This window comes from Mus caroli, unplaced genomic scaffold (assembly GCF_978045245.1).
Source record: "Mus caroli unplaced genomic scaffold, Mus_caroli_1 scaffold_2, whole genome shotgun sequence".
Classification (NCBI taxonomy): domain Eukaryota; kingdom Metazoa; phylum Chordata; class Mammalia; order Rodentia; family Muridae; genus Mus; species Mus caroli.
Genome location: NW_028227257.1, coordinates 14,009,048 through 14,025,562, shown reverse-complemented (window position 1 = coordinate 14,025,562; position 16,515 = coordinate 14,009,048). Strand labels below are relative to the sequence as shown.

The following is a 16,515-nucleotide window of genomic DNA, read 5'->3' as shown; positions in this document are numbered from 1 at the left end:
CTTGTTACGGTTTGAATCCCAAGTGGCCCTTCCCCCACGGGCTCATCTGAGTCTGAATGTCCAACTTACGGGTTGGTTTAAAGGTTGTGGAGACTGGAGGTGAGACCTGGCTGGTGGACATTTGAGGGTTATTCCCACCACTTATTTTGGCCCAGAACTCTCTGCTTCCTGTCTGTCATGACATGAGGTGCCTGTGACAGACTTTTGCCGGTATAAACTGCACCGTGTCTCTCCTGCTGTGATGAACTGAAGTTCCCCTGAAACCACGAGCCAACCTAACTCTTCACTCCCATAAGTCAATGCTCTTGGTTATTTTTGGCAGAGAATTGCAAGTGTCTCAGGCAAGTGTGCCATCTCCTTTGGCCTCAATTTTCTTGTCCCCCAACATGGGGCTAGATTGAAGCGATTCCTACCTCCTTAGGCTACGGTGGGGTTAATGAGGAGGTAAAACACTAACGATACTAGGTAATTATCAAAAGTAGATTCTCTCAGTGGTTTCAGTGCTCAGTCCAGTTATTACTGCTGTACAAATTGATGCAGCTCGATCAAACATTTATTACACTCATGCATGGGATATGGGGCCCTTAAATTCTAACTGTCATGGCCATATAATCGCTAATGCCTAGGCTGAACAGGACTCCTGAGGTCTGGAATCATTCACAGAGCCTGGCTTTGAGATGACCCAGATGCTAGGACTATATATATTGTTATATAGTGTTACATATATTGTAGTGTGGGCTTCCTCACAGCAGGGCTGGCAGCTGGACTTTGTCATCGTCAGCTGTATGGGACAGGGTCTCCCTGAGTAGTCTGAGCTGCCCTCAGTCCTCCTACTTCAGCTTCTCAGTTGCCAGCTTTTTTTTTTTAAGATTTATTTATTTGTTTATTATATGTAAGTACACTATAGCTGTCTTCAGACACTCCAGAAGAGGGCGCCAGATCTCGTTACGGATGGTTGTGAGCCACCATGTGGTTGCTGGGATTTGAACTCTGGACCTTCGGAAGAGCAGTTGGGTGCTCTTACCCACTGAGCCATCTCTCCAGCCCCAGTTGCCAGCTTTATGGATGCGCGCCACCAATCCCAGTTCAGTCAGACTCACCTTGAGGGTCAGGGTCTCAGCCCAGTTGTCACATGGCTTGCTACTCCCTGCAATCTCTCGGTGTACACACACTAGGGAGAGAGAGTGAGGAATTCTGGGCCGTGTTTTCAAACTTTGTAGTCTCTCCAGACTCCAAAGGGCCTTGCCTCAGAAGGTCTGGTCTACAAACATCTCTTTGTCAGTGTCTCAGCTAGTTAGGGTTTCACTGCTGTGAACAGACACCATGAATCAAGGCAACTCTTACAAAGCGCAACACTTAACTGAGGCTGGCTTACAGGTTCAGAAGTTCAGTCCATTATCATCAAGGTGGGAGTATTGGCAGCATCCAGGCAGGCACGGTGCAGGAGGAGCTGAGAGTTCTACATCTTCTTCTGAAGGCTGCTAGCAGAATACTGGCTTCCAGGCAGTTAGGATGAGGGTCTTAAAGCCCACACCCACAGTGACACACGTACTCCAACAAGGCCATACCTACTCCAACAGGGCCACACCTTTTAATAGTGCCACTCCCTGGGCTGAGCATACACAAATCATCACAGTCAAGGTACTTGCATTTTCCTAAGGCATTTGGTCCTCTTGGAGAAAGTATTCCTGAGACTAGGTTGGTGTGACGACATTCACAGAAAACCTGTGTGTGAGCACACAAGAGGCGGGGGAGGGCTGTACCCTGCCTGTGGTCCTGGAGTGAGAATTACTGGCATTGTCCCTAACCTAGGGGGCAAAGCCATCCCCTCCTCCATTCTACATGGATGCCCAAAGCCATTTGGCAGTAAGCACAGAGCCCTACATCTCCCTTCCCAGCCTCCTGACGATCTTTACCAAGCCTTCCCCTGATTTGCCTACATGTCTCCATCCCAACCATTGGCATCAAAATGGCTTTCTCTCTACTGCATCAGCTGCCCAGCTCCCAGCCTTACCCCTGTACCCATCAGAATTTGTCTCCTTCAACTGGGATAAAACTCCTCGTTCCTGGTCTGGGGCTAGACTCCATGGCAGAGTGCCTGCCCGGCATACGGGAGGCCTTAACTTCAGCTCCCGGCACTGCAGTGAACCAAACACTTACATTCCTGACAGAGCCCCAAGATCTCAGGATGGCGTCCCGGTTCACCCACTCCTCTCCACTTGACCTCTCTGAACCCCTAGATTCTAGACTCTCAGCCTTCACTTCGTATGCTCCTTTGTTCCCACTGGCTCCTTTGCTGTCCCCTTTGCTATCCCCAGGGCCTGGTCCATCAGGACAAACCAACCCAGCCATCCCCAGCTGCCTGGCTTGGTGCCCAGGCTAATGATCTCCGGCTGTCCTTCCTTATGCTGCTGGGCTCCTCTGATTCCTTTAGAACGTTTTCTTCCGCAGAAGAAACAAGGAACTTGTCTGCCTTGTTCCCTGGGGCACCCCAAGTCCAAGCCAGTGTTTCTGTGCTTACAGGGATGGAGAGGGAATGGTGCTGAATGGCTGTGATGTCAGAGGTGCTGAGTGGGGTGGGGTGGGGGTACACATGGGAGAGGCCCGACGACTGTCATAGGATGTGTGTGTGTGTGTGTGTGTGTGTGAATATGGGTGAGACCTGGCACAGGGTGTGTGTGTGTGTGTGTGTGTGTGTGTGTGTGTGTGTGTGTGTACACTGGGCAGGCCAGTGAAGGGTGGGCCACAGTGACTGTGGAAACTATTTGTAGAGTGACAGTTTCTCTGGGGAAACTTGAAGTAAGTTCCTTTGTGGGGCAGCAGGGCCGCCACAGCATTGGCTGTCGGGCGGTACCGGGCTACCCTCCGTCCCGCCCCCCAGACTCAGAGCGGGCTGGCCAACGTGGCGGAGGGAGAGCGCAGGCCCCAGCTCTGGGGAAAGTTTGTCTGCCACTGCTACAGCGGGGATTTGACCAGGACGTGCGGGACCCAGAGCCCATCCCGGCCGCCCAGCGCTACTCGCTAGCTATGGGTAAGTCGCGGCCACCCCTACCCTGTCCTGGACACCGCGAAAGGCAGGGCGGGTCCCCCCCCCGGCGGGTTCCCCCCCCCTCCCCCGCGCTATCCATCTGCCTTCCAGGGGAGTGGCCTGGCCGCAGGGAGCCCCCTGGAGCCCCAGGGCGATGATTCTGCAGACAGGGCCTTGGGATAGTTCCACAGACATGGTCGCTTTGGGGTGTTGAGGCTGTTGGGGGCTCTGAGGGGACTCCAGTTCGGCAAACTGAGTCATAGACCCCAGAACCAAGCCAGCCAGCAGTGCTCGGTATTGCCCTAGGGGCAGGGCACTGACAGGGACAGATTAAGATGGAACTCCTGGGCTGGATTTGACTTTGGTGAGAGGAGACAGGTCCACTAATGCAGAGTTCCAGCCAGGAGGACAGGAGGTCAAGATTTCTGTTATCTTTTCTGGATTCAGAAACTTAAAGGCATAGTCAGTTTCTCATTCTTCAGTGGGCATGCTGTTCAGAGCACGCGCAGGGAGGGGCTTGGGACACACAGTGAAGAAAGAGACTGTGCTCTCAATCTCGGAGGTGAGAAGCTGGGGACCAGGTAATGAACAGGAGCCGTGGCACACACAGGGGTACGAAGGCCAGGAGGTGTGTTCCTCTGGTAGCAAAGGAGACCAAGGCAGACCTGAAGCCTTGTCCAGAAGTGGGTTTTTCTGAGGGGGGGGGAAGGTGGGGGAGTAGGAGTGGGAAGTGGGGGTGGAATGAGGTGTGTGTGTGTGTGTGTGCACATGCACACACATGCGTGTGTATGAAAGAGAAAGAGAGGTGGTAACGATGATGATGGTGGTGGTGGTGATGATGATGTATGTGTGTGCGTGCATGTGCGTGTATGTGTGAGTGTGTGTGTGTGTAGATGGGTGGGAAGAGGAGTACAGGAGTACACACACCATGCTGTGCATATGGAGATCAAAGACCAGCCTTAGGTAATTGGTGTTCTCCCCACCTTGTTGAGGCAGGGACTCTCTGGTTATCTTTGATGCTCTGTGAGGTCCAGGGTAGCCCCTGCCTCTCTGGTTATTTGTGTTGCTCCGTGAGGTCCAGGGTAGCTTCCCCCAAGCTTCTGGGTGACTCTACTGTTCCTGCTTCCCACCTTGCCAGGGGAATGTTGGGAATACAGATGTGGCAACCACGTCTGGCCTTCTGTGTGTTCTAGGACTTACTTCCTCCGAATAGGTCCCATGTCCTAAGGTTTCTAGAACCTTCCAAAACATCCCCACCAACAGGGGATCAAGTCCCCCAACAGCATGAGCTTTTTGTGAGTTCAACTCATACATAAGCCATAGCAATCACCTCTTGTCGCCTCTGAGAGTGAACTCCAGGGGCCACCAGAGGTAAGGTCAGTGTGTTGTGTTTTATTAAAAGATAAGGGTAACCAGGGATATGTTTGAGGGAGGCAAAGGCATCCCTTCCCCTCTCTGAGGCACCAACCACATGGTGGTATAATATAGAGTACAGCTTATTCAGGACATGGGGAGGGGAATTGAGAGAAAGTCAGAGAGAGAGAGAGAGAGACAGAGAGAGAGAGAGAGAGAGAGAGAGAGAGAGAGGAAGGAAGAGAAGGAGGAGGAGGAGTGAAGGAGAACATGGAGAGAAAAGGGGAGGGAATGGGGAGGGGGGAAGAGGGTAAGGAGCAGGAGTAAGAGGAGAAGAGAGAGGAGCAAGAGCAAGAAAAGAGGAGGGGGCAAGCATTCCCTTTTACAGTGAGTCAGGCACATCTGACTGTTGCCAGGTAACTGTGGGGCGGAGCCTAGAAGAAATGCCAACACAGTGGACCAGGCAGTAATTTGGGGGTGCTTCCTTCATGAGGAAAGAAGGTGGAAATCACAACAATTTTCCCACCATGAGCATTTTGCCTCTTCATAAAAATTGCCTGACACCCAGGAAGAGGCAGGAAGGAGAGGTCAGGACAACATCCTATCACTCAAACCTTTGCTTTCTCGGTGTGCTGACGGCCTGGCTTTGGCTCTGGGGAAGGCTTCTCCTCTTTCTGGTCATGAGTTTATTCACTCATAGATAATATCAAGGCCCATCTCCTAAAACTGTGGTAAGACACAAATGAGCTATTATGCTTGGTGATCAAAGCAACACCTGAACCAGAGACTGCTCTCGCAAATCTGGCTATCACGTGACCAAAGTTCTCCTTGTCTTCAGTGGGGGTGGGGTGACAGACGCTGCTGACTGCTTCTAGATGCTTCCATAAGTATCTGTGCTTAAGTGTGTGAATTAAAACGGAAGAATGACCTGTACGGCTCCAATGCCAATGTGGCCATCACCAAACACAAGTTATTAATATTACTAATAATAACGAAAGGAATTTTATTCTGACGTCATGGGCACTAAGAGACATTTTCTAATTAAATTAATGGAAATGAAATCTGACACCCTCCATCAGGTTAGCTGCCACTCAAGCGCCCAGTTGTCCACATGCGGCTGGTTACTACCATAGGCAAACAGCACAGGTGCAGAAGTTTCTATATTCTAGAACATTCCGTGAAATGTTTGGCAATGGAAAGCAGCGTTTTGAGTGACTAGAGGACAGAGTGGGCAATGCAGAGAGCTGGCTGCCACATTTGAATTAATCTTTGCAGAGCAGGAACTCTGAACAGGAAAGCATCCAGTTCTAAGTGCTTAGGGTTAAGTGGTCTGGAAACATGAGGATCTGAAGGTCGGGTGTCCCTTCCCGACTAAAGGTAGAAACCAGTCAGTCTTGAGGATGCGTGAGCTGAAGGTGGGGGAGATCCCAGCTGACAAGCACTGGGTCACTGGTCTGTGTTCGTCTCCAGTGTCCCTGCTCACAGTCCCTTTATAATCCCTGTCGGTTGTGTTTCTGGCTCTCCTTCCTCACTGTGCAAACCCTCAAGGCTTCGTGACCAACAGCCCTGGATTCTCCCACCACCCACCATCTCGTTAACATCTGCTTTTAAATTCATGAATTCCACTTGTTCCTTGGGGCTATTTATCTTGCAACTTTTTTCCTTCCCTTATTGTAGGTTATGTTGGGGTATCTGATGAAAATCACTCTTGGACTACATCCCACAGTCTTGGGCATGTGGTCTTTCTGTCCCTGTAGACAGCTATTTTTATCTTATTCCTCCGCCATCTCTGCTAGTCTGTTGCGTTTTGAGACATGGGTCCTGCTGTGTAGACCAGGCTGGTCTCAAACTTGGACGACTCCTGCCTGCTGGGCTCACGGTCTACTCATGTCTCATAAGAACACAGAGGTTCATGATTCTTAAGAAGGGAGCTAACGGGGGCGCTATGGGGGACTTTTGGGATAGCATTGGAAATGTAACTGAGGAAAATATGTAATAAAAATATTAAAAATTAAAAAAAAAATAAAAGCAAAAGATATGTAAAAAAAAAAAAAAAAAAAAAGAAGGGAGCTAACTGGTACCCAGATTTCCACAACCTGGTTTTCCTTTCCTTTGGCAGTCTAGCACCCAGGGCTTCATTCACCTTAGGCAAGCGCTCCACAGAGCTCCACCCTCAGACTCATACAGCTCCACCCCTAGTCTCACACAGCTCCACCCTCAGGCTCATACAGCTCCACCCCCAGGCTCACACAGCTCCACCCTCAGGCTCACATAGCTGTTTTCTACAGTCCCTTATCATTCACTCATTCTCTGGTTTGAAACTGGGGCAAGTGGCATATAAACCTGTAATCTCAATCACTTGGAAGGCTGAGGCCGGGGGATCTCTTGAGCCCAGAAGTTCGAGGCTAGCCGGGCAGTGGTGGCGCACGCCTTTAATCCCAGCACTTGAGAGGCAGAGGCAGGAGGATTTCTGAGTTCAAGGCCAGTCTGTTCTACAGAGTGACTTCTAGGGCAGCCAGGGCTACACAGAGAAACCCTGTCTCAAAAACAAAACAAAACAAAACCCAAAAAGTCAAAATTAAAAATAAAGCACTGTTGTGCCCCAAGTTCTTGGGAACTCAGACAAGTCCAAGAATTGCAAAGTCCACTGCAACTCACAAAGAGTCTTTTATTGTTTCAAGTTCGAATCCGGTTCACCCACCTAGCACTCACTGTGTGAATGCTGGCAAGTAACCCTGAGTCCAGAAAACACTGGGTTTATATACAATATAGGAATAGTGTGAATATTCACAGAAAAGGGAGTAGAGGGTGGAGTAGTACTGAAGCGGGAGGGAGGTTAATAGGTGTCTGCTCAAGGACTAATTTTATGGCCAGTCGTAACTGTCTGTGACCTGACCTCTGTTTACCTTTCACTTTTTCCATGGTCTCCCTTGAGCGTGTTATTTCTCTAAGGTCTCAAGAACAGGCACCTGGAGAGTGATCAGGAGGAGTGTTGGTTTTTGGAGACACAAAGGCGGGGAGAATGTCTCGAGCTGTCTCCTTAAGGGGAAGTTTTATGGGTAGTGCCATTCTAACCCTAGGGGAGGGGAGGGGAGTCCAGGGCCGCCGTAGGAGGACGCAGCGCAGAAACCAGCTGTCTGTGGATCATGGTTGCTGCAGGCTGGAAGGATGATGGGAGCTTCTGGCAAGGTGTCGGGGGGGGGGGGCACACACAGAGGCAAACTGTCTGTACACAACACTGATGTCTCTCTAGTATCAGTAATTCGGGGGTTACAACCCCACCAACTACCTTCTTGTGTAAGTTATCAGAGGCTTGTGTCCCCTAAAAATGAGATTCCTCGTTGCCCTGGAGACCTGAAGAACTCCTCCTATCTGGACCTCGTCAGCCTGTCCCTCACCTTTGCCTGACTCCAGCCTCTCCATCCTTGCAGATCTGCCCAGAGCTCAAAAGCTCTCCCACAACCTTAGCTCCGCCTCCTACTCTGTGACCGTGAGAACACTTTGTAACCTCTCTGTTCTCTGTGGATGTTGCTGATGATGACAGAGGGCTGCTGTGAGATTCCCTGAAGGAAGGCAGGCGCAGCATCACAACAGTCTGGCCCTTTGTGAATGTCACACATTGACCAGCTGTGTGTGTTCCCAGATGCTCCTACACCAAACGCTTCCTGGCTCGGAGCCTCTGTAACCACTCTTCCCTTTGTATTGTGAGTTCTGCTACATTGTTTCCAGTTTCTCTCTTACTGTGTTCAGGTTCCTTCCCAGATGTCCCCTCCCCAGAGAGGCCTTAGCTGACTCCCCCGTGTAAAGCAGAGCCCTGCAGGGCTCTTCCATTGCCCTGTGCTGATGGCATAAAGTCCTCACCCGAGATCATGTGAACTTTATCAGTTGTCTGACGGGGTGCCAGGTCTTGGATAACATCACAGCAGTGCCAGGCTTGAGAGCACAGCCAGCGTGTGGTAGATGCTGGATGGGTGACTGTCCACAACAATGTGACAATGAATGGACTATGAAGATGGTGGGAAATGGGTGGGTCTGTGGATAGATGGCTCAAAGAATCAATGGGTAAAGTTGGGCAAATTAAAGGGGAAATGGAGAGATAAATGGATGGATGGATGGATGGGTGAATACAGGATAAATGGATGGGTGGATAGATAGATGTGTGACTATGTGGTTTGGTAAACATAAGGGAAGAAGGAAAAGAGATATGGATCAGTATGTATGTTGGCAGAAGGGGGAGGGAAGAACAGAGAGTTGATTGGAAGGATGAATGGATGCATAGATGAATGGACAGATAGAAGCATATGTGGGTGGATGGATGCAGGAAGGAGGAAGGAGGAAAGGAGGAGAAGTAGGCAGATGGCTGTCTGGATGGGTGGATGGATAGGTAGGTGGGTGGATGGATGAATGGGTGGGTGGATGTGTGGGTAGGTGGATGGATGGGTGGATGGATGGATGGATGGATAGGTGGGTGGATGAGTGGGTGGGTGGGTGGATGGATGGATGGATGGATGGATGGATGGATGAGTGGATGGATGAGTGGATGGGTGGGTGGATGGATGGGTGGATGGATAAGTGGATGGATAAGTGGATAGATGGCTATGTCGGTTGATAGGAGGAAGAAAGAAGAGGAAGCAAAGGAAGGATAAGTAGTTGACTGGTAGGAGATATAAATGCTTAGGAAGATGAGTGGAAAGAGTAGGGGTGTGTGGAGACAGGCTGAGTGAACAGATGGCTGCTTGGGTAGTTAGACTGAAGGGTGGCAAGATGAATGGATGTATCAATGGATAGAAGGAAGGGAGGAAGGAAGGAAGGAAGGAAGGAAGGAAGGAAGGAAGGAAGGAAGGAAGGAAGGAAGGAAGGAAGGAAGGAAGGAAGGAAGGGTAGGTGGTTGAACAGTAGACAGCTGGATAGATGGAGGGCAGACAGACAGAAGGAACGTGTGACACACAGACATATGAGCCCTGCCCTGTCATTTTGTTTTCCCAGGCCTTCGCCCAGCTGTCCTCCTGCTCTGTGCCTCTGTGTCTTTGCTGGGGGGCCTGACCTTCGGATATGAGCTGGCCGTCATATCTGGTGCCCTCCTACCACTCCAGCTGAACTTTGGGCTGAGCTGTCTCGAACAGGAGCTCCTGGTGGGCAGTCTGCTCTTAGGTGCTCTCCTCGCCTCCCTTGTTGGGGGCTTCCTCATTGACTGCTATGGCAGGAGACGAGCCATCCTAGGGAGCAATGCGGTGCTGCTGGCTGGCAGCCTGATTCTGGGTCTGGCCAGCTCCTTGCCCTGGCTGCTCCTGGGCCGTTTATCCGTTGGCTTTGCCATCTCTCTGTCTTCCATGGCATGCTGTATCTACGTATCAGAGTTGGTGGGGCCGCGGCAGAGGGGTGTGCTGGTGTCCCTCTACGAGGTGGGCATCACTGTGGGCATTCTGTTCTCTTATGGCCTCAACTATGTCCTGGCTGGCAGCCCTTGGGGCTGGAGGCACATGTTTGGCTGGGCGGCTGCGCCTGCTCTCCTACAGTCACTCAGCCTCTTTCTTCTCCCTGCTGGTGCAGAGGGCACAGCAGCCCCCAAAGACCTCATCCCACTCCAGGGAGGGGAAACAAGCAAACCAGGCCTGGTGAAGCCACAGTACAGCTTTCTGGACCTCTTCAGGGCCCAGGACGGCATGTGGAGCCGGACTGTAGTGGGGCTGGGGCTGGTGCTGTTCCAGCAGCTCACAGGACAGCCCAATGTGCTGTATTATGCCTCTACCATCTTTCGCTCCGTTGGCTTCCACGGGGGCTCCTCAGCTGTACTGGCTTCTGTGGGGCTTGGCACAGTGAAGGTGGCTGCCACGTTGGTCGCCACAGGGCTGGTGGACCGTGCAGGCCGCAGAGTCCTCCTGCTCTTTGGATGTGCTCTCATGGCCTTATCGGTCAGCGGCATAGGCCTGGTCAGCTTTGCTGTGTCGCTGGACTCCGGACCCAGCTGCCTGGCCACATCCAATGCCAGCCAGCAGGTGGATCTGCCTGGAAGCTCGGGTCTGCTTGTGCGCTCATCTCTGCCACCAGTGCTACACACCAATGGGGACCAAGGACAGCCAGTCCTGTCAGTCACTGAGAGACCCATCCATCCAGTCACCATGGCATCCCTGGCACCAGTTCTGAACACTGCCTCCCCAGTTCCCACCAGTCCCATCCTCGAGCATACCCTGCTGTGCTGGTCTGCACTGGTTTGCATGATGGTCTATGTGAGCGCCTTCTCCGTTGGCTTTGGACCAGGTAGGAGGGCTTATCGGGCAGGGGAATCTAGAGCCTTCTGTCCCTTTCAGTGGGCCTTCTTAGCCTAGGGACACTCGAGCTTTAGTGATGGGCAGCGGAGGCTCCAGGATTCCTTGCTTATATCAAGGGGTTCCCCCATAAGCTTAAATCCAACCACATCTGCAAGTTTTTAAGCCAACCCTCCCCTGTCCCCGTCGTGGGCATCAACATTTAAACTCCAGGTCTCTTCAAACCTTAGATCTATCCCTGAGTGGTTCCATCAGAAAGGCTGACTTGAAGAGAATGTAATAAGTCCGACAAAAACCAGTCATACCAGTTTGCCTAGGACCCTTCTGCTTAGCATCGAATGTCTTGTGTCCCAGGAACCTGAGACTGCAGCTATTCACGGGGTTCCTCCAGGGGCACAGAGGTTGTGCATCTGAGAGAATCTGGGGTCAAGAGCATGACACAGGTCTCAGTTAATGAGGGTGGGAGGTGGCCTGTCTAGTTCACGGGTGCCCAGAATCTCTCTTGCTCTCGCCTCCAGTAACCTGGTTGGTCCTCAGTGAGATCTACCCAGCGGAGATCCGAGGGAGAGCCTTCGCCTTCTGCAGCAGCTTCAACTGGGCAGCTAACCTCTTTATCAGCCTCTCCTTCCTCGACCTCATTGGTGAGCACTCTGACCACACCCCACCCAGGCAGTGTCCAGCTGAATCCGGGGACAGTTCTCTCCAGAGCTAAAGCTCCCAAATTCACTAGGTCATAGCTGCGTGAAACCGGATGCCACCCGCTTGTGAATCAGAAAGAGCTGCTTTATCTTAGGTCACCTAAATGAGCGGGGTGGGTGGCTTCAAACAAAGCCACTGGGCTTTCCACTCCAGGGTCTGCCCTTCATTCTCTCTCAGGCCTGCTATCCCCAAGGATGGCCAGCACGCCTCTGGGGCATCTCTCTCATTAGCTATAGCCCAAGCCCTGCTCCCATTGGCTCAACAAGATCACCTGCCCCTCCCAGAGCTAATGGCCTGTTCTTCTAATGCCCAGGGCTCCTTCACCCTAGTAGTTCTTAGGGCTGGGTTACTTGTCTACTTCCAGTTGTCAAGTGTTTACAAGTCTAGCTCATGAGACTGTGGGGACGTTTTAGAGACGCCACCCATGTGATGGTCTCCCAACCTTTCTTCTCCCTTGTTGCCTCTGTCTCCAGATGTTGCTATGTGGGATGGATGAAGAAGACAAAAAGGGGATGGAGGGGAAAGAGGGGGAGGACCCATTGAGAGCCCTGCCTTATCCTCAGCCCAGTGTCACAGATGGGGAAATGTAATTCCTAAGTCCAGCCAGGTGTCGGGGGACTGGAGCCTGGCCCTACAGACTCAGCCTAGGGAAGATTCCACTGCTTGGGGAGGCTGATGGAAAGGGTAATCATGGCTGCCAGAGAGAAAGGTGCCCTCACAGAGCCTGGCTTCTGCCTCTACAGACTTTAGAGGTCCCTCGCGGAGGTCATCTCTGATAACGGTCCTTAGCCCTGGTAGAATTCTAGGTTGGAGCAGTGGCTTCTGTCTTCCTGTTCTGGCTCAGGTCTAGCCTAGACCACCTGTAGTTCAATTTTCCAAGTGACCATTTGTGGCCTTCTCCAGCAGAAGCCCTGGAGCTGCCTCCCATGGTCCCTGCAGTTAGACATACCTCCACTTGGATGTTCTGACTCGGAGGGACCTTTCCCTCCATACAAGTTGTCCTCATTGTATTGGTGGCCCCGGGCTCAGGGACAGCCAGTTACATTCTGGCTTTCAGGTCTTTACCTGAGGGCTTGTTAGCCCTCTGCAAACTGGCCATCCCTGGCCCTTGCATGGGTGAACTGCTGGCTCTACACCCAGGAGCTGCTTGGGGTGGCCTGGGCCTCAAGACCAGGTTATTCAGCTCCTGATACACACTCCCAACATTGTGTCCCAAGGTGCCATCGGCTTGGCTTGGACCTTCCTGCTCTATGGGTTGACCGCTGTCCTTGGCCTGGCTTTCATCTACTTACTTGTTCCTGAAACCAAAGGACAGTCTTTAGCTGAAATAGAGCAGCAGTTTCAGACAAGCAGGTAGGTGGTGGATGAGGTGTAGGGGCTGGGACAGTGCATCAAAAGGGGTGGGGCTCTTTAGGACTTCAGTCTCCTGCTTTCTTTTGCTACATGCTTGCATCTCCTGCCTCCCTGCCATTTTGCCCAGCCACTTTCCTTCAGCTATCTTGTATCATCAGACAGTGGCTTTGCATGGACATTAAGGCTCAGCTCCTGGGTTTGTGTGTGCACTGAAGGGAACATGCATACCTGGGCCTCTGCCCGTGTAACTGTGTGTAACACATGTAAGCATTCAACCCTGAGCTCCATCCCAGCCCTGGTTTTTCTTTTTGAGGCACAGCCCCACCATATCAGGTGGGGGCAGTGATGCCCACTGCCTCCTACCCAGGGAGGCTCCAGGCCTGCTGTTCTCTGATTGTGTGGTTTCATTGGCAGGTTCCCTCTAAGCTTTGGCCGTAGGCAGCGCATCCGTATTCAGTACCATCGCCTGGATGTCTCCTCAGCCTCCTGAGGCATCCGTCTGCTTGGAAGATGCTGGGACATTGGTTCCTGCAGCCTATCTCCTGCTCCTGCCTGCTGGGGTCTGAAACTCCTGATACAGATTTCCTTCTGTAGTGACCTCTGCTCCCAGAGGCTGCCTCTTGCTGGTGTGAGAGATGACCGCCAAACTCTTCATTTTGAGTGTGAGACTCCGAGGGCTCTCTGGAAGATTTAGCTCCATGCCTCAGTTTCCCCAGGGAGTTGGCTTGTCTGCCATGTTTATAATGACATCCTCTGTGGCGTGCTGTCCATCAAGTGCTTCTCAGAGGACTTGGGAAGGAAGTGTCTCCTACCACCATCCCCAACCAGCAGAGGCTGTGAGTCTCCGCCTTCCTCATCCCCTTGCCGGGGTCTTAGTGATCCAGAGCCTGTATTCATCACCCCCTTACCCTTGCCCAAGATGTTTATCAGGTGCCAAGACTCTGACTGGGAACAGCAGGCTGTAACTGAGATGGTCTTATGACCCTGACCTCAGTTTCCCCATGTGTCTCACAGAAGCTGGACTAAGCTGCTCCTAAGATCCCTTCTGACTCCACAAGGACTGAAGTCTCAGAGCAGGGACATAATAAGCACTCAGTGAGGGGCCCTGTCGAGTGGCTCTGGGGACAGAAGCTTTGTTAGTTAGCAGAGAGTGCACCTCCGTTCCAGAGTCTAGCATTCTGGAATGTAAGAGCAGGATTCCAACATGTGACAAGTGCTAGGAACCCAATAGTTTCCAGGCTTCAGCAGAGGGCTTTGAATGAAGGAAGGGATTAGAGGAACTCATCCGTGTGTTGGTGATTGTGGCTTCTACTTCGGTTGCTACTGACTTCCTAAAGCCCTGGTTTATTCATCTGCAGAATGGGCACAGTTGTGTGCCTCAAGGATATATTGACGTACCCCATCTCTCTCAGGAGAGTCTTCCGTGAGCCCTGGGGGCTTCTGCTCACCGTGTTACATAAACTCTTCTTTGGGGGCATTGTAAAGGTCAGTCAACTGGAGACAAGCAAGAGTCTCAGGTCAGAGGTCACATAAGGAGGACATCAATAAAACAGAGTTAGTTCCTGGACACTGGGTAGCTGGCCTCACCAGCACTGTCAGCTGTCATACCCTCCTGGTTCCCAAGTCTGGCCTAGTGACCGTGCTCTCTGTTTCTAGATATTTCATTCATAACCAGTGGTGTGCTGGATTAAGCTTGTGCCGGCTCCCCAGAGCTGACTGCTATGCAGTCGGGATTTCTACAGACTGGTTGCTAAGCACTGGCATCATCTAGACCGTGTTTTCATTGATAATAAACAATCAGTGTAATTATAATAACCAATACTCAAACCTCATCACTGCCTATGTGCTGGTGCATGCCTGTAATCCCAGCACTCAGGAGGCTAAAGGATTGAGTGTTCTAGGCCAGTCTGGCTTCAAACTGACATCTTATCCAACCAAATCAATAGATGAATACAAAAAAACCAAACCTGTGTCACTGCCTCCTAACATCTCTCCTGGCCTTCTCCCTCCTCCATGCTGCTGGGATGTCCTCGTGTGTGTGTGTGTGTGTGTGTGTGTGTGTGTGTGTGTGTATGTGTGTGTGTGTATGTGTGTGTGTGTGTGTGTATGTGTATGTGTGTGTGTATGTGTGTGTGTGTGTGTGTGTGCTTACAGAGTGCTCTTCAGATGGGAAGTCTTCTCACACAAAGACGTGTAATTTAAAAGTGTATTTTGAAATAAATTATTTTGAACATAAACGCATATGGTGATTTATATTTCCGCCCAAATGCACGTGTGTTGTCTACTAAGTATCAAGGGTCACTCTAGACCCTAGGGCACAGTGTGACCTAGACAAGGTTCCTGTACTTATTCTGACATTCTGGTTGGGTGACTGAGAAAGAAAAGGAGATGAAAGAGGGAAAGAAGGACAAAAAACTGTATGGAGGGGAGAAAAAACATTGATTGACAGATACCGAATAGTAGGGATAAGATGACAGACAACACACAAATAGCCAGAGCCTCTCCAGTCACCCCATTTTTTTACACTGTTGGGAAATACTCTAAAATTAACAGGTTAAGAACTGCCCTTGCCCTATATGTTACAGAGAATATTTGGTGTCTGCTCACATTTTCCTTTGTCTATGATGATAAATCAAACCAGTTAAAAATGAAGGCCGGAGAGCCAGCGTGACAGTGCACACATTTAATCTCAACACTTGGGAAGCCGGGGAAGATGGATCTCTTCGAGTTCTAGGTCAGGTCTGTCTACACAGTGAGTCTCAGGACAGTCAGAGAGACATAGTGAGACCAAAACAAAAAACATTAAAAAAAAAAAACCCAATAACTATTGCATGAGGTTTATTCGGGAGTCAGCATGCTGAGACCGAGCTTGTAACCCACACAGGGGCAGAAGAGATGGACCCCCAGCAGTTGCAGTCGAGGGTTTTTAAAGAATAAATCGCAAAGTGAGGGGAGGATAAGACCACAAAGAACGGGGAAGCTGAGTAAACATCGTAAGAATGGGGATGGTGAATTACAGCTCATCTCTCACAGAAAGGCTACAGGCTATCTTTGGCAAACATTCTTGGTCCCTTATACTATATAGGTCAGGTGCCTGGGTGGGTCAAGATTGTGGTGAGTCAGTTCCTGGAATTAGGTGGGTCACCCAGTGGTCATTGTTCTCTCAGGCTGAAGGTGTAAGAACAAAGAACTCCATGCTGGGCTTCGTTTCTAGGGGTCTAAGAAACATATTGAGTTGGGGTCGTACACGTCTAGAAGTTCTGAACCAGTCTCTGGTCTGTGGTCCAGTGATCTCAGTGAACCAATGTGCTGCAGAGGCTGAGCAGCTCTCATCTCTAACACTTAGGATTTTCTGAACACCGGTTGGTTTACACGGCCAGATTCTTTTCTCCTATCTGGATAGAAACTGTGGGTAAGCTAAATCTCCCTCCCTCCCTCTCCACCACACTCCCTCCTTGCCAGACAAGACCTTACTCCCTGTAGCCCAGACTGGTCTGGAACTACTTGGCAATTTCTCCTGCCTCAGCCTTCCAAGCACTAAGATTATGTATGTGACCCACCACCCCTGTGGCTCTCAGCATGGACAGCCCTGTCCCTGTTTTGGAAGATGGACTTCCAAAAAGGAAGTTTGTATCTTAAGAGCCAGAGACTCGGTAAATCTAAGCTTTCAAATCCAGGTGTTTACTGCTCTGGGCCTGGAGTAGAATCAGCCACTAAAGCAACAGCCCTTGAGCCTTGGCTCTTCAGCCACTGGTACCCTTTGTTTCTGTGGGAATCGGGTTTGTAGTCCTGTAGCTTTGGGATTTTACCCTCAGA

The 16,515-nt window shown here is 51.0% G+C and overlaps 1 protein-coding gene across 1 annotated transcript; it reads left to right on the top strand.

Annotated features, from left to right (window-relative positions):
* Nucleotides 1–2,904: 2,904 nt before the first annotated feature.
* On the top strand, nucleotides 2,905–14,857 carry Slc2a10 (solute carrier family 2 member 10). Its single transcript, XM_021157041.3, has 5 exons — nucleotides 2,905–3,031; nucleotides 9,368–10,639; nucleotides 11,166–11,288; nucleotides 12,564–12,699; nucleotides 13,114–14,857. Exons 1-5 carry the CDS (start codon nucleotides 3,028–3,030, stop codon nucleotides 13,187–13,189), a joined length of 1,611 nt encoding a protein of 536 aa, XP_021012700.1. The 5' UTR covers nucleotides 2,905–3,027; the 3' UTR covers nucleotides 13,190–14,857.
* The last annotated feature ends 1,658 nt before the right edge of the window (nucleotides 14,858–16,515 follow it).